Genomic DNA, 23971 nt, shown 5'->3' with positions numbered 1-23971 from the left:
ATCTATCGAGTTTGACATGTCAGATGGATGAGAGTAAACCATAGGGAATTTGAGAAAGTGACGGAAAGTCTGAAATTATCATGTTTATTTATTTGACCGCCGGGCCTGGCTAGGCCTTTTTCCTTTTATTTATTCTTTTCATGTTTCTTTTCTTTTCTGGTTTCTTTGTAATTTCTATTCTATTTTGAATTTAAAATCTCTTCCAAAAGGAGACCTTCTCTAAATTCCAAATGAAATTTTTGTGATTTGATGAACAATTTATTTGAGAATTTTGATCAAATAATTTTTGCACTTTATTTTCTAGCCTTTGTTTAAATACTCTTTTGAATATATTTTGTTTTGCCAAAAAAATATTCTTCTGAGATTGGTTTGGTTTGGTTTTCACTTAACCCATCTCACAATTGCTTATATTTTTTGATCCAATTATTTTTGGAAATTTTATTTTTCTATTTCCCTTTTAGGGTTTAATTAGGCTTTCCACTTTTAGTGGCTTAGGTTTCAACCCCAACCTAGCGAGGTTTCTAGTAGTTGCATAAGGCCTTTGACCCTCCTAGGTGATCAAACAAAACAACCAATTAAATCAACAAGCAAATCCTAGGCAAATTTTAGCTAAAGGCAACAACATAAGCTATTCTAGAAAAAAATATTCCCTATAATTTTTTTTAAACATTCCAGTTTTGGGAAAAATTTGGATGTGACAACGGTGCTCCTTCTAGAGGGGCAGAGCCATCCGAGCTCCCTCATGTGCAGCTGATCATCGTCGCCGAACCATTTCAACATTGCCCTTGCTAAGTCGGGCGGAGAGATCAAAGATACCCTCCTCAGGAGCAGTGCCCCCCCTCCAAAGATAGAAGCCATCAACTTTCTCATTTGAATCTACGCCAGCATTGCAAGCATGTAACCTGGCAAACACGATCGAGTGGATCGACGACATGCCCCAGAGGACACATTGAGAAAAATAGTCTCTGAGAGTAAAGTACATTACATTGTTCGGCTGCTGAAGGTATAGCAAAGCCCGTATAACCTCCTCGTCCAAGGTCGGGAACCAGGCTACAATCATATAACCCGGTTAAACAACTACACAAAAAGGAAACAAAATAGAGACCACACACAACATAACACGCACCCGACAGGTGGTGCTCAAGCACGCGAAGCTACCCCTCAGCAACCTCCGTTCGGTCGCGAGCGTTACCGAGCGTCTCCTCTAATCTTCTAATCGCCAAGTCATCTATCCTCTATTGCTCTGCGTTCCTCTGTTGCTCTTCTAATCGCGAAAACGGTATTGCAATGCGTTGAAACAAGGCCTAAGGTTCATAGTTTCATTAGTGCAAGTTCTCTCAACAAGGATAACATAATTAGATCATATAACTATCCCTCAACATGCAACAAAGAGTCACTCCAAAGTTACCAATAGCGGAGAACAAACGAAGAGATTATTGTAGGGTACGAAACCACCTCAAATTTATTCTTTCTGATCAATCTATTGGGCTATTCCTATAAGTGTCACAAACATCCCTAGAGTTCATAGTAAAATAACACCTTAAGACACAAATAAATAAAAACCCTAATGCCACCTAGATACTCCAATGTCACCTCAAGTATCCGCGGGTATGATTATACGATATGCATCACACAATCTCAGATTCATCTATTCAACCAACACAAAGAACTTCAAAGAGTACCCCAAAAGTTTCTACCGGAGAGTCAAGACGAAAACGTGTGCCAACCCCTATGCATAAGTTCACAAGATCACATAACTAGCAAGTTGATCACTAAAACATACATCAAGTAGATCACATGAATACCCCATTGTTTATCTGTTTAGTTTAGTATTTAGGATTTTTATCATTTACGTTACTAGTTGTGTCTCACTACTTAGTTTTGCCATTAGAAATTCCAACTGCTCAAAAATGTCATCGTTCTGTGAGATCTTTTCTCAAAAATGCCATTAGATATCTCAAAAATGCCATCGTTCCATTAGATGTTTGCTCAGAAATGCCATTAGACATCGTTATTTTCAGGTCAAACTCGTTGACCATGTTATATGACAAAAATACCCCTATACCACATTTCAGCTCTCTCTACCTCACATTAATAAGTGTGGACCCCATTTGTTAGGAGTAAGCAAGCGAATAATTTAGAGAAAATAAGTATGTTGTTGGCATCAAGTGGGACCCACACTTTATTGTAGTGAGATAGGGGGAGAGCCGATGGTGTCGAGTGGCATTTTTTAGTATGCGCCTAACGAAGCGATGGCATTTTTGAGCAGTTGAAATTTCTAATGGCAAAACTGAGTAGTGAGACACAACCAGTGGCATGAATGATAAAAACCCTAGTATTTATTTTCTGTTCATCCCAGTACTGAGTTTAATTCCCACATTTAGTCGTTTCCCCTAGCAACCGACTTTAGTGAATTATTTTTAAACTCTATTTTGGGTGTGAGCGTAGCTGCGCAAGTAACGACTCAAGTGTAGGGATAGTAGTGCATTCCTTTTTGCTCCCCCGTGGGATTAACAAACTTTACTTATGATGAAATTGCTACAATGCCTTGTGCACTTGCAAGACATTAGGCAACCAAGCTAATGTCATACATCATCATACATGTAAGTTTTGTATTGACAAGGGTGAGTACAGGGGCACTCAACAAGTTTCATCACAAGGATATTAGCAGTTACAAATACAGTTAGATAAGGAATGGTTAAGTGATGAAGCTGCAAACGCGTAAGCATCACACTACAACTTACCTCTATTGGATTAAGATGAGAAGAACGGGTAACCCGTGAACTAAACATATTATTTATTTACCTACGCAAACATAACATTACCTTGTTCTTCTCGTCGCATACCCCATGAAGAAGAGACAATCAAGACGTTCACACGTTGGCAAGTCTGATTATTATCTTGACGTTGTTCTTTGAACTGTTACAATGCTCCAAGCCATCTATAATCATGGACATGCTTTTTCAAAATATTTACTGTTGATTCATGATGGGTATCCGTGTTTGCTCTTCCCAATTAGATGCTAACCAACACATGCACTCATTTGGTGGACTAGAACGAGAAGTTCCAAAACGACTTGACCACTAACTATACACAAACAGGTCTAGGGAGTGAAGTCTATTTTGAACCATGAATTTATACGGCTGGTCCAAATCAAACCCTGACCTTTTAATCCCCGAAATCGACACCCTGTGCTCTTCGATCCCGCTCAATCTCGACCCTACATCTGTTTGGCAGACCAGGAAAATGGTTATCCCGGCCGGGATCAACGACTACTCTCACTGACTACATTGGCTCACTTGTCAAATCCATCTTCCATTCCCAACCCTCTCATCTCGCTGGAAATCAGCACACCGTGAGAGGAGATGTTGCAACTGTCTGTGTCGCCTGGTCTGCGAGGGTGCTCGACGAGGCTGGGAGCAAGGAGCCCAGGGATTCTAGACAGGTGTGGAGCTGATGACAATGGTGGGCCCCATGAACGTCCATGACTTAGTGCCGCCGACGCCGTGCACATACATGGGTCTGCAGGGGTTCGGCTGGAGGATGCGTCAGCTGAGACGACAAGGCTGGGCAGGGTCTGGAGCGGCTGATGTCCCATCACAAGGCTCTCAGGCGGGGAGCCGTCGATTGCCGGACCTCATAGACCGGCTGATCGCCTGCCGTGGCATGGCCATGCCGGCGCTGGGAAGGACGGCGTCACAGACCTCAACATCAAGGCGCTACTCTCGATACGCACATAATCGATGCGCTCACCCTGTAAATAACGATACAAGCATGCTGCATGCATGCATCACACATGTACCGTCTACGTGCAATGCAAATGCAGTAGTACATGTTCACGGCGCTGGCGAAGATGCTGGCGAACCTAGAAACACCGATACTCCGACGAGACTAAGAAGAGATGAACGGCGTGGTAAACTGTCGCGCCTCACATACCTTTGCGCCATCTGCAAAGAGACCATCCGCAAGCACCTCGACGCACTTGGGCGCCACGTCGACGTATTCCGCAAGCTCGAGCATTGCCTGTTGGCCGGCTACAGCGTGAGGCACTCCTTGCTCGATGGGCACCGTCTCCTCATCCAGGCCAACGTTTGGGAGCTCACCGCCGCGGTCACCGCGTCGGTCTTGGAATGCCCGCGCCTCCCCTCCCATTCTTCATGCACCACGGGCGCTTCAGGATGCGTGCTCATTCCTGTCTGCGTCCTTGTCCATGCTCACCGAACGGGAAGCTGTACTGAGAGCATGCTTGGATACGTTTTAGTCTCATAACTAAAAGTAGTGGGACTAAAACTTGCTAGTCTCACCCATGCTTGGATCCAAATACTAAAGAGACTAAAATCTAGTTATTGAGCATTTATTATCCTCCAAACCATCCAATCCAGAACTAAGGAGAGAAATTAAATGAGGAGAGAGAGAGCTAATACATATTTTAGTAGGTTTCCCATGACTAAAAGATTTTAGCCTCAAGACTAGTCCTAGCCTCTCTTTAGTCAGGGGTGCTTGGAACTTTAGCCTCTAAAAGAGACTATTTTTAGTCAGACTAAAAATAGTCCCTTGTATCCAAGCACTCTCTGAGGCGTGCAGGCCATATGATACTGGGAGGCAGATGTACATGCACTCGTGAGTCACAAATTCAACAGACAAAAGGACATGTACCACCGCTGAGCGTGGAGGAGTAGGCGACCGACGACGCCGTCGATGCAGCCGACCCAACGATCGCCGGTGCCTGTGCTAAACTACCACAAAGAGAAATAGAAAAATGTAAATATGACATGTGGGGCTATATAGTCAGTGACAGTAAGAGATTATCCCGGACGGGATTATTATTTTCCCAACCTGCCAAACTAGTCTGTACGGGTCTAGGGTTGGGATTCATCGGGATCAAATAGTACAGGCTGCTGATTTCAGGGATTGGGAGGTTAAGGTTTAATTCCGACGAGCCATATGAATTCAAGGTTCAAAACATACTTCACCCAGGTCTAGGAGGTAGACGATGAGTCGACATCCTACTCCAGAGCTAACCATACTAGATGATGCCCCGCACGTTGTTGCGGGAATTTTTGCAATATTTCAATGAGATTTTGATTATATGAAACATGAATTCTTGAAACAATAGTTTTTGAAAGTATATAAGAATTAAATGTAAATAGCATAATAAAATGAAATTTTACATGCATGCATGTTGTAGTGGATTTTTAATATGAATAGTTGCATGTTAAGGTGGGCCTTTCCTTATGCATGTTGAATGATTTTTTTTAGAACGAAGGCTCAAGAAGAGCCCGGCTTTGAATTAACAAAGCCATCAACCGGCCAGGAATACAAGAACACCAACTTACAAGGAAAGCAAGAAGAGAAACAAGTGGATGATACAAGGAGCAAAGCGAAACAGACTCAAAGGCAACAGCGATAGCAAGATCACGCCATGCTGCCGCCAACACCCTACAGGACGACCTACACCAACCGGACAAACTACGGACTTGAGAGGATGCACCACCGCGCAAGCTTCGTGATCGTAGCCAAACTCGAAGACAGCACTGACACTCCTCTGGAACTGCCACTGCAAAGGGCCCCTGCCCTCCCATCCTGGCTCGAAGGATGCCGCACCAGCAGGCGGCAGCTCGGTTCACCCTAGAACCTAGAGGAAGACGCCCAAGCTGCGCATGAAGAAAGAACTAGGAGCAGACCTGCTAGCTCAGAGCACACCATTTCGAGCACCGTCGTCGTCCGCGGTTAAGCCACACCGAAGGGCTAGAGCTGTCGGCCACAGTCGCAGCAACAAGGGCAACAACGATGAGCCACCGAAGAAAAGGCAGTGAAGCGCCGAGCCAAGCTGCCACCCGCCACCATCACACCCACAACCCGACTCTCTCGCCGCCCCTGCGATCCCCGGACTGCGCCTCCAAGAAGGAACACGACACCGATGTGTCGTCGCCGCCCGAATCAGGGGACCTAGGCTTTCACCTAGCAGGGAATGGAAGGAGGGGGAGAAGGATCCCCACCACAGCCTCTAGGGAGGGGCACGGCGCCCAGGGCGTCGCCTGCGATGTGGCTGCGCCGGCCAGGGGTTTCCCCCGGAACCAACCCCCTCGACGAGATCCGCGCTGCCGACGCCCGGGAGGACCCGGATCCGGCGATGGAAGGAGCAGATCGGGGGCGGAGAGGATGAGATGCATCTGGCGACGGCAACCGCGTAGGGGAGGCCGCACACCAGCGACCGTGGACTGACGCCTCCTCGTCCCCCACGAGACCGAGGGAGGCGCCTCACCAGCTCCGGCCGGAGTGGCCCGCCGCCCGGGCCACCCGGCGCTCTCCGCCCGGGGCCGCCGCCTCAGATGCCGAGCCCTCCACGCTATGTGGAGCCGCCGGATCCCCCGCCGCCACCTTCATCGGTGTCGTGCGCACGCCGGCGCACACCTCTGGCGGCGGCGGAGGGGAAGGGGAGGGGGAAGGAGGGGTGCGGCGGCGGCGATTTAGGGTTTCCCCCGAGTCGCCTCGGTGGAGACGACACGGGGTGGGGGGGCATGCTTGCATGTTGAGAGAAATATGTTAGTGGGGGCTAGCTATTTAGATATAGAAGATTTCGGAGTCGAACCCAACGAAACAGTACACAACTAGGTTGACTAGCCTTTTTTTTCAAGAGAGCCGCTCAATCTATGCCGCTAAGTTTTTGAGCTACTGCTACCCGAGTCATACAATATTTTAATATATTTTTTAATCAACCTGTGGTTGGATGGTTAGAAGAACAATAATATCCCAGCCCACCAGAGTTCAATTCCTAGACGTGACATTGTGACAACTTCGTCAATCTTAAAGTATTGGGTCAGCTCAGTCTCTTGAAGGTACTTATAAAAATAGTCCGTACGTGCGTTTATAGGGCGGGTGTATGAGCGTACTGTATATTAATAAATATACAAACTTTTTAATATATGCAGGGAAATTTTCGCAACCTCCACCATCGCACCATGAGCCGCTTTCGTCGGTTCATCGCCGACCACGCCCTTCGCGACATCTATCTTCACGGGAGGCGATATACGTGGTCTAACGAGCAGCTAAACCCCACCCTAGTGCGCAACGACCGGGTGCTTTGCACACCTTCCTGGGAGATCATCAACCCGCAGCACCTCCTTCGATGCCTATCTACGGCCACTTCGGATCACTGCCCCTTGCTCATCGACTGCGCGCCCCGCGAGGCCAGCAAGCGTCATTTCCACTTCGAACGGTTCTGGCCCAAGCTCAACGGCTTCCACGACACGGTGCACGAGGCTTGGTATGCCGTGCCGCCGGACCCCGACCCGTTCAGGCGCATCTACGCCAGGCTCAAAGCTACGGCCCGTAGACTCCAGGGCTGGGGCGCGCGTACTACCGGCAACATTTCCCTGCAGTTGCAGATTGCGCGCGAGCTCATCCTCCGCCTGGACATGGCTCAAGACCAACGCCCACTCACGCCGGCCGAAGGATGGCTGCGGCGCGAGCTCAAGCGTGCTTACCTTGGTCTCGCCTCCCTCGAGCATTCCATCCTATGGCAGCGAGTCCGTCTCCGTTGGCTCCGCGAGGGCGACACCAACGTCGCATTCCTCAAGATCCAGGCTGCCCACCGCGCGCAGAAAAATTACATGGCTGGCATCCGGGTGGGCTCGCAAGTTCTCACCGACGAGGTGGGGATGGCGAAAGCTGCTTATGAGCACTTCACCTCCATCCTGGGCTCCTCTCCCCGCAGGGAGCACTCCCTTGACCTCGACGGCATTGACCCCCGCCATTTCGATCTTCTTGATCTCGAGCACCCTTTCACGGAGGACGAGATTTGGAGTGCCATCAAGAGTCTGCCCACCGGCAAGGCGCCCGACCCTGATGGGTTCACGGCGGAATTCCTGCGCGCATGCTGGCCCACGATCAAGACCGACATCTGTGAGGCCTTCGACAAACTCTACGCCATGAATGGCATGGGTTTCCAGAAGCTCAACGAGGCTTTGCTTGTTCTCCTTCCCAAGAAGCCGGACGCGGCCGCGCTTTCCGACTACAGGGCGATCAGCTTGATCCACATCGTCGCAAAACTCTTCGCCAAGGTCCTCTCCCTTCGTCTGGCGCCCAGGATGGGCCAGATTGTCTCGACCAACCAGAGCGCCTTCATCGCCGGCCGAAGCGTGCACGACAACTTCCTCCTCGTCCAGCAGACGGCGCGCCTGCTTCACAACCTCAAGACTCCGCGCATCCTCCTCAAGCTCGATATTGCGAAGGCGTTCGACACCGTGTCCTGGCCCTTCCTCCTTCAAGCTCTCCGCCATCTTGGCTTCGGACAACGCTGGTGCGAATGGGTGTGCATCCTGGTCTCCACCGCATCCACGCGGGTCCTCATCAACGGCAATCCAGGACCTCCGGTGGATCATGCATGTGGGCTTCGCCAAGGCGATCCGATATCCCCGCTACTCTTCGCGATTGCGATCGACACCCTGAACTCCCTCCTCCAGCACGCGGTCAGCGCGGGAATGCTACAACGGCTTACCACTCGCCATGCCGCTTCCAGCATCTCTCTGTACGCTGACGACGTGGTCGTCTTCTGCCATCCGACTACCACGGAGCTTGCCACCATCCGCGAGCTGCTACGGATCTTCGGGGAGGCATCGGGTCTCCGCGCGAACTTCCTCAAGTGCTCGGCCACTCCCATCCGGTGTGACGAGGAGGTGCCTTCGATCATCGAATCCACGCTCGCGTGCGCCGTCTCCAGCTTCCCCGTGGTTTACCTGGGCCTGCCTCTATCCGTGTGCAAGACGCCCTCCCCGTCCTTGCTGCCGCTCGTGGACAAGATTATGCGGAAGCTGGCCACCTGGAAAGCCGCACTCCTGACCCGTGGCGAGCGCCTTGCGCTCGTACGCCACGTGCTCTCTGCCATGCCCGTGCACATCCTCATGGCCATCGTCATCAACCCATCCATCCTTAAGAAGATCATGCGGATCATCCGCGACTTCCTCTGGCATGGCCGACGCGACGCCCGATCTGGCAGCTGCTTGGTGAGCTGGCCCCGCGTATGTCGACCCATCGAGTTCGGCGGGCTTGGTGTGCGCGACTTGTACCTCACTGGGATCTCCCTGCGCTGCCGCTGGCTCTGGCTCAAAGCCACCGACCCCACGCGGCCTTGGCATCATCTACAGCTCCTCACGGACGATGTGACATCTCACTTCTTCCGCGCCTCCACATCCTGGCATCTTGGAGATGGGAAGACCTGCCTCTTCTGGACCGATCACTGGCTCGAGGGCCAGGCCGTATCCGAGATCGCCCCTGGCCTTTTCTCCCTCGTACCGAGCCGGCGCAAGCGACGCACCGTGGTCTGCGAGGGCCTTGAGCAGCATGCCTGGATTCGTGACATCCACGGCACGCTCGGGATCCCGGAGGCCCTTGAGTACATCCACCTCTGGCGCAAACTCCAAGGCGTGGCCCTCACTACCACACCCGACAAGATATCCTGGCGTTGGACGTCAAACGACATTTACTCGGCCAAATCCTGCTATCACGCTCTCTTCCACGGATCCACTACGCCGCCCTCTTGGAAGCTTCTTTGGAGGAGCTGGGCCCCCCTGAACACCAAGTTTTTCCTCTGGCTCGCCTCTCTGGACAGGTGCTGGATGGCTGAGCGCCGCGCTCGTCACGACCTCACGCTCGACGCCGCCTGCGTCCTATGTCACCAGGAGACAGAATCCATCGACCACCTCCTTGCGGGATGCGTCTTTGCCCGGATAACCTGGCATGAGACCCTGGCTTGGTGCCGGCTCACCACTCCTCCGATGGACGGCGCGACGACCTTCTTCGCTTGGTGGGCGCTTGCGTTCGCCACCTCGCCGAGCGGACTCCGTAAAGGGCTCAACTCCATCGTCGCTCTAACCGCTTGGGCCATCTGGAAGCATCGCAACGCCGCCATCTTCGACGGCGTACAACCCTCCACTGATGATCTGGTGGTCTCCATCCAGGATGACGCTCGCCTATGGGCTAAGGCCGGCGCCAAGGGACTAGCCTCTATTATTCCTGTAACCTGATCATTGTAGCGAGGCTGAGCACCCTCCTCCCTCTGCTCGATGCATTCCTCCAGACGCCTTCCAGCGTACGTCTGTACGGATGCTACCTGTACCTTGTACTTTCCAACCCTCCCATCTATCAATGAAATGATACGCTGCTAAGCGTATTCACCAAAAAAAAAATTTCGCAAAAAAATGCAGGAAAATAATTTGGAGGAGGAAACTTGGAACGAACTCGTCCATCGTCCCATGCCTCCATGGTTCGTAGGTTGCCTCACGCCACCGCACACAAACACAAACCGTGCATTGCATAGAGACCGCGCCGTCACGAATGCGAGACGGTCGCCTCCCCCGACAAGCCAACGCCAAACCAAAGCCCACGCGAACGCAACACCGCTCTCTCTGTCTCTCTCTCTCTCCTCTCGCGCGCGCGACGACAACGAGAAGCCGCGGCGCTGTCGGGTACCCCGCCGCTTCTGCTCGCCGGAGATGGAGGCCTCTGGGAGCTGGGACGCCATCGACTGGAACCAAATCGAGGTACGGTAGCCCCAGCCCCCGTCCCCACACCTTCCTCAGCCCCGCGGTCCCTCACCTGGTACCACCTCGGCCGCGCGCACGACGCCTCGGCGGGAGTTGGGGCTTCCGATTCGCACGCGGCCCGCGTCGGGGCCACCGCACGCTGCGAGCGCGCATCGCTCCATTCCTGGAACCGATAAGCACGCGCATGTGCCTGCACCCCTCCGGCGCGAGTGCGTAGGGTTAGGTTGCTGTTGTGGCTGTGGTCTGCTGTTCTAATGCGGCTCTGTGCTTTTTTTTTTCTCGCTTCAAGGATCCGAGGTCGCGGAGGTCTTCGCAGGGAATGGAGGAGTTCCTGCTCGAGGACGAGGAGGTTTATGCCCAGGTTCGACTCCATCCCCCAAGTTTAAATTCCTCACCAGTTCGATGGATTTCATTTTCTGTGAGGTTGGTAAATTCCACTTCGCGACCTATTGATATGTTTTGGTAACCATATGCAATCTTATGGTATACGGCGAGCCCGTGGCGTGGATTGTCATTAACTCTGATATGTATTGGTTGTGGCTGTTCTAGATTAGCCCAATTGCATTGCACATACCTCAAATTCTATATAACAAATGGGCTAGTATATCGGTTGCAATATTGCTATACTATATGATTTTTTTGCGGCGGGGTAGTAGATAATGTGTGTTTCCCTTTATTTTCTAGCCTCAACAGGTTCCACTTCTACACAGTTAACATATATATGTAATAATGTGCCTAAGCTGGATGTAAATTTTCACAGGAAAAACTAGTGTTTAACACAAAGGAAATTTATCACAATAAGCAGTATCGTACAACATTATTATGGATGCTTCCTTCAATAATAAAGTATTATGTACACAAACAGTTGATCTGCAATAAAAATCAAGTACAGCTGGGCATGTCATTGTCGTAAATGGAACTAAATTGCTATTTCCATTGTTTATATGTACAACCTAACCAAATAAGTTCGTGTGAGCAAATTCATAAAAAAACAACTTGATATTAATTTTGTTGAATATACCATTCATTAGGTGGAACCTGTTAGTTGACCGAACAATAAAATCTGAGTAAAGGCCAGCGTGGCAGGTCTACAGGCTGTGATACCTCCTGCAGGAGAGATGTGGAAGTCTCATGCCGCCGGCGAGCCGGCTATCAACTATTGGAATTCAGAAGGACAGAATGTGTGCAGTGGGGAGATGAGAGGACTTGACGAGTTGAGGAGTTATGGGGATGTACGGCGGCTCCATTAGGTGTTTTCACGTCGAATGAAGGGTTTTCCGTATCCAAAACGTATAGCAGCAGTATCCCACGCGTATCAAACATTAGTTTCTTTTAAAAAAAATCAATAAATCAAAGGATACATACAAGATATTTATCGGGCCGTATCGGGGCAGTATCCGAGTATCCGGGCAGTATCTGGCCAGATACGTGTGCTTTCTGAAGTATCCACGCAATGTAGGGCTGTGCTTCCAGCATTCATGTGCTAGATACTGGAGTTAGATCGCAATTAGTGCATTCCAAAAGATTTGGAGGTTGTGTAACAGCATATAGCAGATCCAATGTAGTAATGTACATAGTTGGCTATTTAGTGGCTGAACTGGAAATTCATATGGTCGGAGTGCATGCATGGCACGTGTTAATCAATTTGTCAGCTAATAGGATCAGTAAACAGGAAATAATTATGGAATGCCTCTAAAAATTGTGGAATAAATGTGACAGGCAGACAAATGAAGTGCACTGAAATTATAAACTGGTTTTTATTGCCATGCATATTCACTTGCAAGACAGAGAGAACTAGACAATAGCCCCACCGTGGTCAACTCAACAGAGAACAAAGATAACCCAAGGAGAATTTGTGTTGGGTGAGATGATTCAAGGTTCAGTGGACTAGTCTGTGGCTAGTTCCTCCCTTTCTGCTATATTTGCTCCCCATACCATGAAATTTCTGCTAACAAGGGGAATAAATGCCTAACTGCCTATCATTGTCAATTTTCCACATGACATATTCTTAAATTGAAGTACTTATTAATCTGTGTGGGGCCAAATCAATTTAGTACTCAAGGTTATTTAGTGACTTGTTTTTTCCCTAGTGTTCTTAATTTAATAATAAGGAAAACCACGAGTTGTAAATGATAATGCATTTCCAGTCGTAAACCAAAAAACTTCACTGAATGAATCTCATTCCCATGTTTGACTTCACATTTGTCCATCTCGAATTTGATCATCCTTACCTCTCCTTACTTAGGGCCATGGTGTTGTTCTACTAAACACAGATGAGGCCGGCATTGTTTCAGTGACAAATTTCCGTCTTCTCTTTGTGGTAAGCAATCATATTATTATTCTGTTGGAACCATGAAAACTAATATTACACGGCGTGATGCGTCTTGCACTTAAATACAAATTCCTTCTGCCATGTGATTCTTCTTTTAATATTGTTCACTTTCTACATTGTGCTCTCAATTTCATTCCATCGAATTGGAATCTAGAAAATTTATTGGTTTGTTTTTGGAATAAGAACTTTGTATATTCTGTCTTACATTTCTTTATTTTTTCAGAGCCAGGCAACAAAAAGCATAATAGAGTTAGGTACCATACCCCTTAGTACAATTGAGAAGTTAAATGATGTAAGTCTCCAGGTTACTATCAGTGGACACTTTATTGGTTTAAGTTTGGTTTATCTTCTTTGGTGCATGACCACTGTTTGTTTGCTCTAATGCTTGCAAGCAATTCTTATGGATTATTGATCAGACTGGTTTTTCTGCAGGATGTAAAGCTTCAATCCCTACCACGCCAGTATGATAAGAAGCAGCCTCGTGAACTTCTTCAAGTCATTGGTGAGTTTCTACTTCGTAGGGTTGCCCTGAGCACCGACAGCTACTTAATCATGAAATTTGAGTAAGTCTGGATGGAAGAATGATACTATTGATGTGAGGAATCTCTTTTACATATCATCCTGTAACTGCATCCACCATTTCTTCTATTCTTTTACCCCGACGACTCAGATTTGTGATTTTTACCGTGATAGTTGAAATGTCTTTGTTCTGTTGCTGCTTCATTCATCTTTTTTATGGATGTGCAGTCTATTTCTAGTGATTTTTGACCATTTGAAAAGTTCAGAAAATATATTTTAATTACCTCACCTTTTACTTGGTTACTTTTCTGTTCAGGTAAAGACATGAGAGTTATTGTGTTCGCTTTTCGTCCTAGAACCAAGCAGGTAGATATTCTTTTCCATTCTAGCCAAAATCTATTGCATTTGTTTATCGATTACTTTTTTCAGCTTATTCTGGAAATATGCGCGACATTTTCTTTAGGTTGAGCAATATCCAGTTTTAACTTTACATGCACTTGTATTTTGTTGTACCAGATTACTAGATTAGCCATTTATCTTCAGAGATCTACTTCTGATACTTGCCTTTCCAGAAAAATGAAGTGTTTGACGCTTTGAGAAGATATACTAAACCTTCTCAGCTGTGGGAGCTATATGCATTTTCTTGTGACCCATCCACTGTTGATAAGAAATCCGATCCAAAGATGCGTCTCATGAAGGAATACCATCGTCTTCTTAGCGAAGGCAGTGAGTTTGAAGTTGAAAAATATTATTTCCGTAACAATTGGAGACTAACCACAGTTAATTCGAGCTATTCATTGTGTTCAACATACCCCTCTCAGTTGATTGTTCCTAAGAGCATAAGGTATTCTTTTGCCTTTGGCAACATCATGTGATAATTTCTGTTCTTTTAAATACATCCTCAACAAGTCACACATGCAAATATTTTTCTTTTAGTGATGAAGATTTGTGGCAAGCTTCTACTTTCCGAGCCGGCAGACGCTTGCCTATTATTTCGTGGTGTAACCCTGGTTTGTCTGCTCATTTTTCATTCCTTGCAAACATTTTTTTCCTTCCCCTGTAATTTTTGTACTCACTATATTTGGAAATTGTTTTATGCATGAAATAACGTCAGCGTTTCTTTTGTAAAATATTGTTGGTTCATAGATGGTCAGTTATCTCCTTTACTACCGGCTAAAAGCCTGGCACCACCACAACTCTTGTTAGTATTCTTGCAAGTATATCCAAACCAGTCAATTATACTTGTAATGCTACTAGGTTTGGGTATGAACCTTCTATTTGGTCTGGCAACCAGTTCTATTTCTGTTTGTTATAATGTCAAATAAAATCCCAAGAGTAGCTACTGTGAAATGGGAACTTCCTGGTTCTCTGATCTCCTTATTTCTTTCTAGTTTGATCATGTTATGTGAAATCATGTTTTATATGTATTCCTCTGTCCCAAAATTCTTGTCTTAAATTTGTCTAAATACGGATGTATCAAGTCACATTTTAGTATTAGATACATCCGTATCTAGACAAATCTAAGACAAGAATTTTGGGACGGAGGGAGTATTTTCTTAAGTAACTTTGAAATTCGAGTGGTTCATTCATGTTGCTGAACACCAAGTCTCTACACCTGTCGTGCTTGAAAAGAGGGCACATAAATTTTGTTTGAAGTCAAATGGTGCAAAGTTTGACCAAGTTTGTAGGAAAACTATCAACAATTACAATACCAAATCATATGCCTTCTTTTTGGAGTTGGAGGTATTTTATATCCATATTGATCGGGCAAACTACACATGTTTTGGTGATTAAAGGCATGGTTATAGCGGTGATAAAAAGAACCGTGAAGGAGGCATCAGCTAGCATTTTGGTTCTAGTTTTTTTGAATAATATGCAGTAAGAAGTGAACTTGTTTGTATTGCAGTTTCTGGAGCTGTCTTGGCAAGGTCGTCTCAGCCGCTGGTGGGATTAATGATGAACTTTAGAAAGTGAGCTTACATCCATCTAAATAAATAGCCTTGACATGTGTGCTGACCTCTGAGTGCTGCTGGTCTAATCATACTGTAATTTCTGCAGCAATGCTGACGAGAAGCTTGTTTCTGCTCTCTGCACCCAAAATGTTGATGCGAATTTGCCTCCAAGGTAATCAAAGCATGTTTTACATTTCTATGTTGGTTGGGCTCTCTGATATCATTTAAGTATCGTCTCTTATAATGTGTCCTTGACTCTATGAGCCCTCTTTCACGTATGATGTTTGCAACTTAATTCTTACATGTGCTTTTCTTTCTCTATTTCTATCTCTACTAAAAATGAACGGAAGGTTCCCGTTTCACTCTTTCCTTTGTCCAACCCTCTTCCTACTCCCCGTTTTGATTTCCCCCCATCCCACCTCTGTTTTTTTGTCCCATTGGATTTCCTGAAAACTGTCTCAACTTCCCCACATCTTGGTGACTTACCAAACAAAAATCTTGTTTTCATTGTTGGTAAGCCAATAAGGCCTCATTTGGTAGAGGTGGTTTTCCAGCCCCAAAGGGGTTGGGATTGGAGGGGATTTGGTGGCTCCTCTTCTTCACCCAATCCTCTCAAATGCTCACCAATCCAACCTTCACATCCCTTAATCCCCTTTCTACTATCTGGTACACACAGTTTTGAACAAGCTGGTGCAGAATGGCAACACTACAATTAAAAGTGCAATCTTTACAACTCAACTCATAAAATAACTTTACATGTAACGAACGTACAACCAGATTATGCAAAGCAACAAATAAGCTCTTATAATCAGTTATAAGTATCATGATTCCAGAAATAAGGAAAATGATTATTGTATAAACATGGCACATGCCACGGTCCAGATGAAAAATACAAGATGTTTGATCAGCGAATATCAGCGGTTCATCATCACAACACAAACACATGTTCGATTGGTGGATGCTCTTAATCAATTGCGAGCATGCTGACCGCGTAGATGATGTCAAGCTGTAGTTGATGATTGTGAGCAGCAAGCAGATGAAGAACTGCATCTATTGAAGACAGAAGGGACATAATTAGTGGTTACACTTGAACTACTACCATTTGATTGAACACATCCAGAGGACTACATTATAAACATCTGGTCTACAGTTTAAAAACTGGAATGTGTTCAATATCAGACCAGGGAAATAAAAATGTGCAAGTACATTATAAACATCCAGAGGACTACACTTAAACACTTCTTAGTGTAGAAGATAACAAGCATTAGATAGGCTAAGCCAGTTTTCCATATGGCTTAAATCATCCAATATTGCGTTGACAACAAGATATTACTCCATCAAGACAAATTTTAATGCACCAATTTAACATTGATGGATGCGCAGTTGCGGGCTAAGCTACTAGAATATCTATGCCTCCATTGCAACGCATGGGCAGTTATGTAGTTGAAAGACAGATGTACGCAGGCAAACGGTGTTGCGCTGTTGCTAATGCTGTCGACTGTCTTATTGTCTATCCTCACATACAGAGCTGAGAACCCATAGCTGATGTCATGTCATATTAAATTTTACCTACTTTTGTGTTTAACATGAGCAAATTCTAGTTAGTACCTTGTGTGTTGTGCGTGCCTTTGTGTCTGTGTTGGGCTTGTTGTGCTGTGCCCACAGCTGAACCCGTGTAGCGTTTGTGTGCCTGTGTGTTGGACCTGGCCTGCGGTGGCGTTGTGTGTGTGTTGTTCGGTTGGTACCTTGTTGACTTTGTGCTCGGTGGTTGCTTTATTTATAAAGCGGGGCGAAAGCCTTTTTCGGTAATTCTAGTTAGTATAAGCCACTGCCTTTTATGCCCTCCATTCCATATTTTTTAGCACATATTGACTCTCTGATACGGTGATACCTAACCTCTATGAACAGTTTCAATGCTTTTAATGTTGCAAATTTCCCGCTTCCAATGTAAACAGGAAATTATACATAGTTGATGCCCGGCCAAGAGCAAATGCTTTAGCAAATGGGGCAAAGGGTGGTGGCTCAGAGTCATCTTCTAATTATCCAAAATCTGAGGTAAGAGTATATGCACAGATCGGCTTGTATGGGTATTCTATAGAACTGCTTTATACTTTGTTTTATTTCTTTAATTCATTGGATTTGGAACCAGGTTCTTTTCTTAGGAATACAAAACATCCACACAATGAGAGATAGTCTTTCTCGCCTTAGGGATTATGTGGATGCCCATGGGTCAATATCATCAAACGGTTCCTCTTCAGCTGTATCCCTCGTCGGAGACCGGGCAAGCATTTGATTTTTTCACACTGTAATGTATGCATGTTCGTTGAGAAGCAAACACAAGAATAATATAATATTTTCTCTTTCAGAGAAATCGTGGATCAACCTGGGGTGGAGGCAGTCTTAATAGCATGACACAGTTTTCTTCGATGTTAGGGGAATGGCTAAATCATATCCAGAACATCCTAGTTGGTGCTTCATGGATTGCTGCACAAATTGCCCAGGAATCAGCTTCAGTTCTTGTCCATTGCAGGTTTTTTTGTACTTACCTCAGTATCGATAAGATGTGCTAATTGAACTAATTTGCTGGTTGTTGTAAATGGAGAACATTGATGGTTCTGTTTTCTGTGATCATGCTTATTGATTTTGCATTTAGTTCGGACATGTCATGCATGCAAGTGTCTGCAGGGAAGATTTGCTATTCTCTGCTCATCATATTTGTGCTTATCAATTCAGATAACAAAAGACCTGTTGCGAATGATTATGAAATATTTGTGTGATCAGTAGGAAAAGAAAACCATTTGAACCCTCAACTATGGCAAGAGTCTGCTTATGTGATGTGCATAAATTCATTTATACATTGCACGGAAGGATGGACACTGTTTGCTGTTAAGGTTTTACTGTTTTAGTAGCTGAACCCGTTTGTTAAAATAATAATAATAATGATATGCATCCCAAGTTTCTACCACTTGTTGTCAAACTTGCATAATCAGAACCTAAAAATTTGCTCTTTTTACTCTTGTGACCCTAGGATGTGAAATAATGGTGAAACCACCTTGAGAGGTTATTGAACTACCATTTGGAGGTAGTGAAGCCAGCCTATTTTCACCCTTTTGCTGCCGGAGCTCCTTTAATCATTTGTTGTAGCTGGGATTACATGCCAATGCCACTGGAGTGGTTGAACTATACCATGTAGGTTACCTTATATAATGATGTGGTGTTAAAGCAGGCCTTAAGAACCAAATGCCGGTTGGTTGGTCTTTGTTCATTTTGAGTTTGGAACATGGCTTGTGACCCAAGATTTAATCATGGACAGGGATGTGTGGAAGTTAGCTATCCATGTGCCAGAACGGTTTCAATATCTTATGGGTTTCAACTCTGGCCTATCCCAACTTGTTTGGGACTGAAAGGCTTTGTTGTTGTTGTTGTTGTTGTTTACTAGTCCTACTAGGAATCAGAGGGACTCCAAATCCTGGCCGTCTTGCTCACCTCTCAAGCAGTTAATAATGATCCTTTGGTTGTAATCTTAGGCTGCATGATTGCTACAGCTTTGTTGCTCCTATCAAATTTTAATTTCTGATTTTTGTTTCTCTTTTGCAGTGATGGTTGGGACCGCACAACCCAGTTGATTGCACTTGCTTGTTTGTTGCTTGACCCCTATTATAGAACGTTCGATGGGTTCCAGGTACAGACTTGCAGAGACCACAAAGTTTGCAATGTGCTCCTGTGGCAAGATAATTTTGTTTCCACTTATCTTCCATTCCTGTCATGAAACTCTTCAATGGAATATTTAGAATTATATTTGATGTTTGATTGTTTTTATTGTTAAAATGGAAATGTAATGTATTGACATGCCATTTCCTCGGACTAGTTGTTGCACATGCCTCTTCACATGATATATGGCCTTCTGAACTTTTAAGACTAAAACTGCAGTTCATATTCACATTAAGTTCCTGTGCCCTGCAATTAATCAACATTACGTTGTCTAATGTATAATAGTTCCTGATTGCTGATTTGTTTCAATCGTGTCACTTCAATAGTATGAAAGACTTGGTTTTGGAACTTGGATATATAACACTCTTTTACCAAACTGTTTTTAGGCCCTTGTGGAAAAGGATTGGCTAGCTTTTGGTCACCCGTTTGCAGAGCGATTGGGAATTCCAACAGTGTCCGAGAATGGGGGATCACAGTATGAGCTACTAAGGCAACCATCTGTTGGGAATTTAACCAGTTCGCCGAGCAGAGGTTCTTTAGGAACACCAGGGTCATCCTCTAATACATCAGTTCAATCCCAGACATCAAACAACAGTTCACCCATACTGTTACAGGTAGCCTACAAGTGCTACTTTTCTTTTCCTTTTGTCTGGTAGATTGTATCAATAAATAATAGGAGTTGCCTTGGTCTCAGCAACTACCAACTGGTGGCTTTGATGAGTAAATGATAGGCTGTTTCTTTTATATGTTAATATTCAAATTACTTGTTCTATTTAATAGATTATGGATTTTACCTATTTGGGGGGCTAAAGGCTTCTCACCGTTTAGTTAGGCTGTGCAGCAGACCCTTCACAAATCATGCCTCTCAGAAGCGTTAAATTTCTAATAGAATGACATCAGTTAACAGCATGGTGTGCTTTAATGATTATCAATTTGTTTGAGCATTTGAGAACAAAACTGTATGGCTCCTTTTTAATATAATAGAGGCGACCTATCATACAGTTTGGATGTGTCTGTTGTCTTGTTCACGCATTTGTGTTTGTTTTGGAGGTATTTGATATACATTTCGTTTAATTACTTGAGCTTGTTCTCATCTAATACCGCATCTTTTGTTTCAGTGGCTTGATTGTATTGCTCAGTTGTTACGTCTATACCCAGCTGCATTTCAGTTTTCATCTGTAAGTCTTCTTTTCCTTCTGCAGCTGTATGGTCATGCTAACACTAGGTCTCTTCATGGATATGCATAACCTGGACTATTCTTGTTGCAGAAATTCCTAGTTGACTTTATGGATTGTGTGCTATCATGTCGCTTTGGGAACTTCCTATGCAATAGGTATTCAATCTAGAGACCGTCTTGGCAATTTTTTGTTTGTGTGTCGTGTGTGTGCGCGCATGCGAACGTGGCGGTGTGTGTTCAACAAAAGTGAAGCATATGAAAAACGCGAAATTTGAAATGCAGATGTTGTGTCGATATATTTATTATAGGACATCATGTAAGAATTGAACTTAAGTTCAGATCAATTTTCAGTTAAAGTTTGTATGCATGTATCGAATAAAAGGAACTCTGTAAGGAGACATGCCCTCATTCTTCTAAGGTTTTCCATATGCTTTTTGATGTTTAAGAAGTATCCCCTCACGGAAAAACAACTAGCATGATTATTTATGATTGCAGTTGAATTAAGTCACTATAGGGTGCACTGAGCAATTCTGAAGTTTATCTTAGGTATCTAGTAGTACACATCTGGTGCTCAAATCAATTCAAAGTGTCTGCAGGTTGCATGTGTATTATCTACTCCCTCTGTCCCATAATATAAGAACGTTTTTCAAGCTAACATAGCTTAAAAAACGTTCTTATATTATGGGACGGAGGGAGTAGTAATTAGTTGACCCAGTAATCATGCCACATCCTGTTTTAGAATCCATCATCCACAAATTTTAAGCTATATAATCCACAAATTGGAGATCCTATTGATTACGTGCCAAAAATGTGCTTGTCCAGACCATGATAGTCTCTGGTTAAAAAGATAATGTTTGATTCTTTCTGCACTGTTTGGTTTATCTTAATTGTAAAGTATTCTGCATGGCTAATTTTTATTCCAAATGCAAGCGAGCGGGAAAGAGAGCAATCTGGGATTACAAGCTCTTGCCATTGCATGTGGACGTACTTGGCTGATCTCCGGGCTTCTGGTGGTAGCTTCCATGAGCACATTAATCCATTTTATGACCGAGAGAGGTATTGGCTCCCCCTTGTACCCCCTGCTGCAGCACTTGCTCCAACTCTATGGCCTCAGTTTTATTTGAGATGGACATGTCCCCCTGAATCACAAGGTGGCGGTCTTGAATCCCATGGGCATTCCATGCGTAAAAAATACGAGGCCTCAGTCAAGGTACTTTTCATTAGCCTTTTATTATTTATTATGCAGGCTCATCTCTATTTTTTTAGTACTTGTAATACATAAGTTAGCAGACAAAAATTCATGGCTGAAGATACGTTTCATGTATTCCTTTGTTTTCTCATGCAATGGGCAGTCAAAGGAGATGGCTGAATCAAGATCAAGGGATATTAAAATGAAGATGGAGTCTATGCTGACAGACTTGCAGAGGGAGAGGCGTGCAAGTAGTTCAGCCTTAGCCATGGCTCAAAGGGCTCGAAGGGAGAACGTCGCCATTAAAAGGGCAATCCAAACTATAGGGTGCACTGTTAATTTCTCGACGAACGAAAATCAAGTGGACAAGTCCGAGGAGATGTCATATTCATTTCGAAGAGAAGCTGACACTGTATCCCAGCAAGATGATAATGCTGACCTGTCTGTATCCATCTCTGCGATTGAGGACAGTTTGGTATCAGAGACACCAAGCAACCAAGTTTGCGAATCGCTCTGCCCCTTCCGCAGCAGAGAGGGGTGCAGATGGCCACATGCTGCTTGTGCGCAGCTAGGAAGCCAGTTTGTTGGTTTAAAGGCAAATTTTGATGCTTTTGACCGGCTATCTGTAAAAGATTGCTATTTTCCTAAAGAATAGGTGAGACCATGAGCTCAAGGCCGTTCTAGGTGCACTTTGACAGCTGCCGGTAGATTTTTTTTCCCCGCGGTGGCGCCTCTCAGTTTGCATTGACAGCAGAAGATATGCGCTGGGAGCAAATGAAGATTTAATTATTTTGAGTTGAAGCTCACGTCTGACTCGCAAGTTCCTCAGAAGATATGCGCTGGGCAGTTGTCATTCTAGATTAGGGGTTAGCGATTCGTTAAGACCCACTGGGGACTGAAAGGGCAGTCCTTTGTGTTGTATATAGTTTAAAGCAAAGTAATGCCAGATGTGAGAGGTGGTTTTTCCACCTTTTGTTTTCGTTAAAAAAAATCATCTGATTGCTTGGGAATAAGAGCTAATGTACATCCTGCTCTGGTGAATAAAATGCCATCTGTCAAAAACATGTACATGTGGGTTATCACATTCTTTTCATTGTCACTGTAGCTTTGTTTTGTGAAAATAAATTATGCTTTGTTTCCAGCGCCAAGGTTTAAGCAATGTCTTGAATTTGATCAGCTAGAACTAATATGTGCAACGAATTCTGCTCGCATCCACTTAAAATCAACAACAGTGCTATATCTTTTCTTCATTTTCCGTACTGAATCAAACCATAAAACAAGGCTTTATGAACGGCTGAAACACCAAATTGACACATATACATGCCTATATTATTAGAGCCTGTTGTTTGCATTTGCAGCAAAAACATTCTGAAGAACGATCACACACTTGCATTAACGGAAGAAAAATCTTCACCATTTTCCAATCTTAGTTCATAAACTGATTAATCAATTTGTGAGAAGGTAGAATCCAAAAATCCAAACAATCTCGGGATGAGCTAGCGAAGTAACAGTAACTGAACACAGGCCACGTTAAGTGTCGATGCCAATCGACTAAAAGAAAAGCGCTACTGTGAATTGTATTGAACCATCGTGTTGCTCCTTCTCACGCAGAAAAATGCCATGAAATTACTGTTGTATTGAACCATCGTGTTGCTCTTTCTCACGCAGAATAATGCCATGAAATTGCTACAAGGTATGCAAACATGCACAAACATCATGTTTCATGGTTGAATCAAGCGTTTATTATCGCTTAATATCTCAAACATGCACAAACTTGTTGACCAAGGTTGTTTATCGAACTCATGATTTTAGAACAAGTCATGGAGTGGGAGGGTAGAATGTTTAGGAAATTATTGCCTTGCTCATAGCCGAACATGGAAGCACTTGCAGCAAATAAAAACGGATGCTAGTGGTGAGCTGCAACAGCAGGAGCTCCTTCGGCTTCCTCCTTGGCCTTGCGAGCAGCAGCTCTTATCTGACGTTGCTCCTCCTTGTAGATCCTGTTCCTGCGCTGGAACTGCGGTAGAAGAAATAACAAACACTAAGTTCACGATTTCGCTATCAGCTTACCATGATTCATAAAATCACCCGGCACAAGGAAGTGGAAGTGCAGAATAACATGAGTTCAGACTGCCATCTTATCCAGCGCCCGAAAATACTTCAATAACAATGAATGGAAAGAAGCTGGTTCTAAAGTATCCTTTTTGCCAGGAAAACGGTTCTAAGGAATCAATGCATTGTCCCTCTGAAACAAAACATAAAATTCATAATATGATATGATCCCATCACGCATGGCAGGATGTAACAGATACTTAAGTATAATTTGTACCTTCTATTTTTTGGTTATAGTAGTCACATCCTAGAATCAGCAATTGTCCTATTTAGTTTATCCCATCACCGGAAGCAGGAAGCTACTAGGAGAATCAGCAATTGTCCTATTTAGTTTATCCCATCACCGGAAGCAGGAAGCTACCAGGAGAATCAGCAATTGTTCTGTTTAGTTTATCCCATCACCAGAAGCAGGAAGCTACCAGGATCACCTGGAAA

The 23971-nt window shown here is 44.9% G+C and overlaps 2 protein-coding genes across 3 annotated transcripts in view; one reads left to right on the top strand and one right to left on the bottom strand.

The window, feature by feature from the left end:
• Positions 1-10328: 10328 nt before the first annotated feature.
• On the top strand, positions 10329-22523 carry LOC119327835 (phosphatidylinositol-3-phosphatase myotubularin-1-like). Of its 2 annotated transcripts, XM_037600917.1 has the most exons (20): positions 10329-10541; positions 10834-10905; positions 12790-12864; positions 13100-13168; positions 13309-13378; positions 13712-13761; positions 13968-14239; positions 14332-14405; positions 15302-15365; positions 15454-15519; positions 17303-17402; positions 17497-17628; positions 17714-17877; positions 18945-19029; positions 19445-19672; positions 20177-20236; positions 20327-20391; positions 21166-21291; positions 21387-21445; positions 21588-21727. In XM_037600917.1, exons 1-19 carry the CDS (start codon positions 10494-10496, stop codon positions 21397-21399), a joined length of 1833 nt encoding a protein of 610 aa, XP_037456814.1. In that variant the 5' UTR covers positions 10329-10493; the 3' UTR covers positions 21400-21445; positions 21588-21727. The 2 variants fall into 2 exon arrangements, with proteins under 2 accessions (XP_037456814.1, XP_037456813.1); XM_037600916.1 differs by having other exon boundaries at positions 10330-10541; positions 21166-21445; positions 21588-22523.
• Positions 22524-23040: 517 nt separating this feature from the next.
• The window catches only part of LOC119329987 (NADH dehydrogenase [ubiquinone] iron-sulfur protein 5-B-like), a 2241-nt gene continuing 1310 nt past the window's right edge, over positions 23041-23971 (bottom strand). The window contains exon 2 of the mRNA XM_037603094.1: positions 23041-23441. Within this exon, the coding sequence (XP_037458991.1) occupies positions 23331-23441 (111 nt within the window). The 3' untranslated portion in view covers positions 23041-23330. The remainder of the gene's footprint in view (positions 23442-23971) is intronic.

Source organism: Triticum dicoccoides, chromosome 7A (genome assembly GCF_002162155.2).
Source record: "Triticum dicoccoides isolate Atlit2015 ecotype Zavitan chromosome 7A, WEW_v2.0, whole genome shotgun sequence".
NCBI lineage: Eukaryota > Viridiplantae > Streptophyta > Magnoliopsida > Poales > Poaceae > Triticum > Triticum dicoccoides.
The sequence above is the reverse complement of the archived record's forward strand: the minus strand, read 5'-3'. Positions and strand labels throughout refer to the sequence as shown.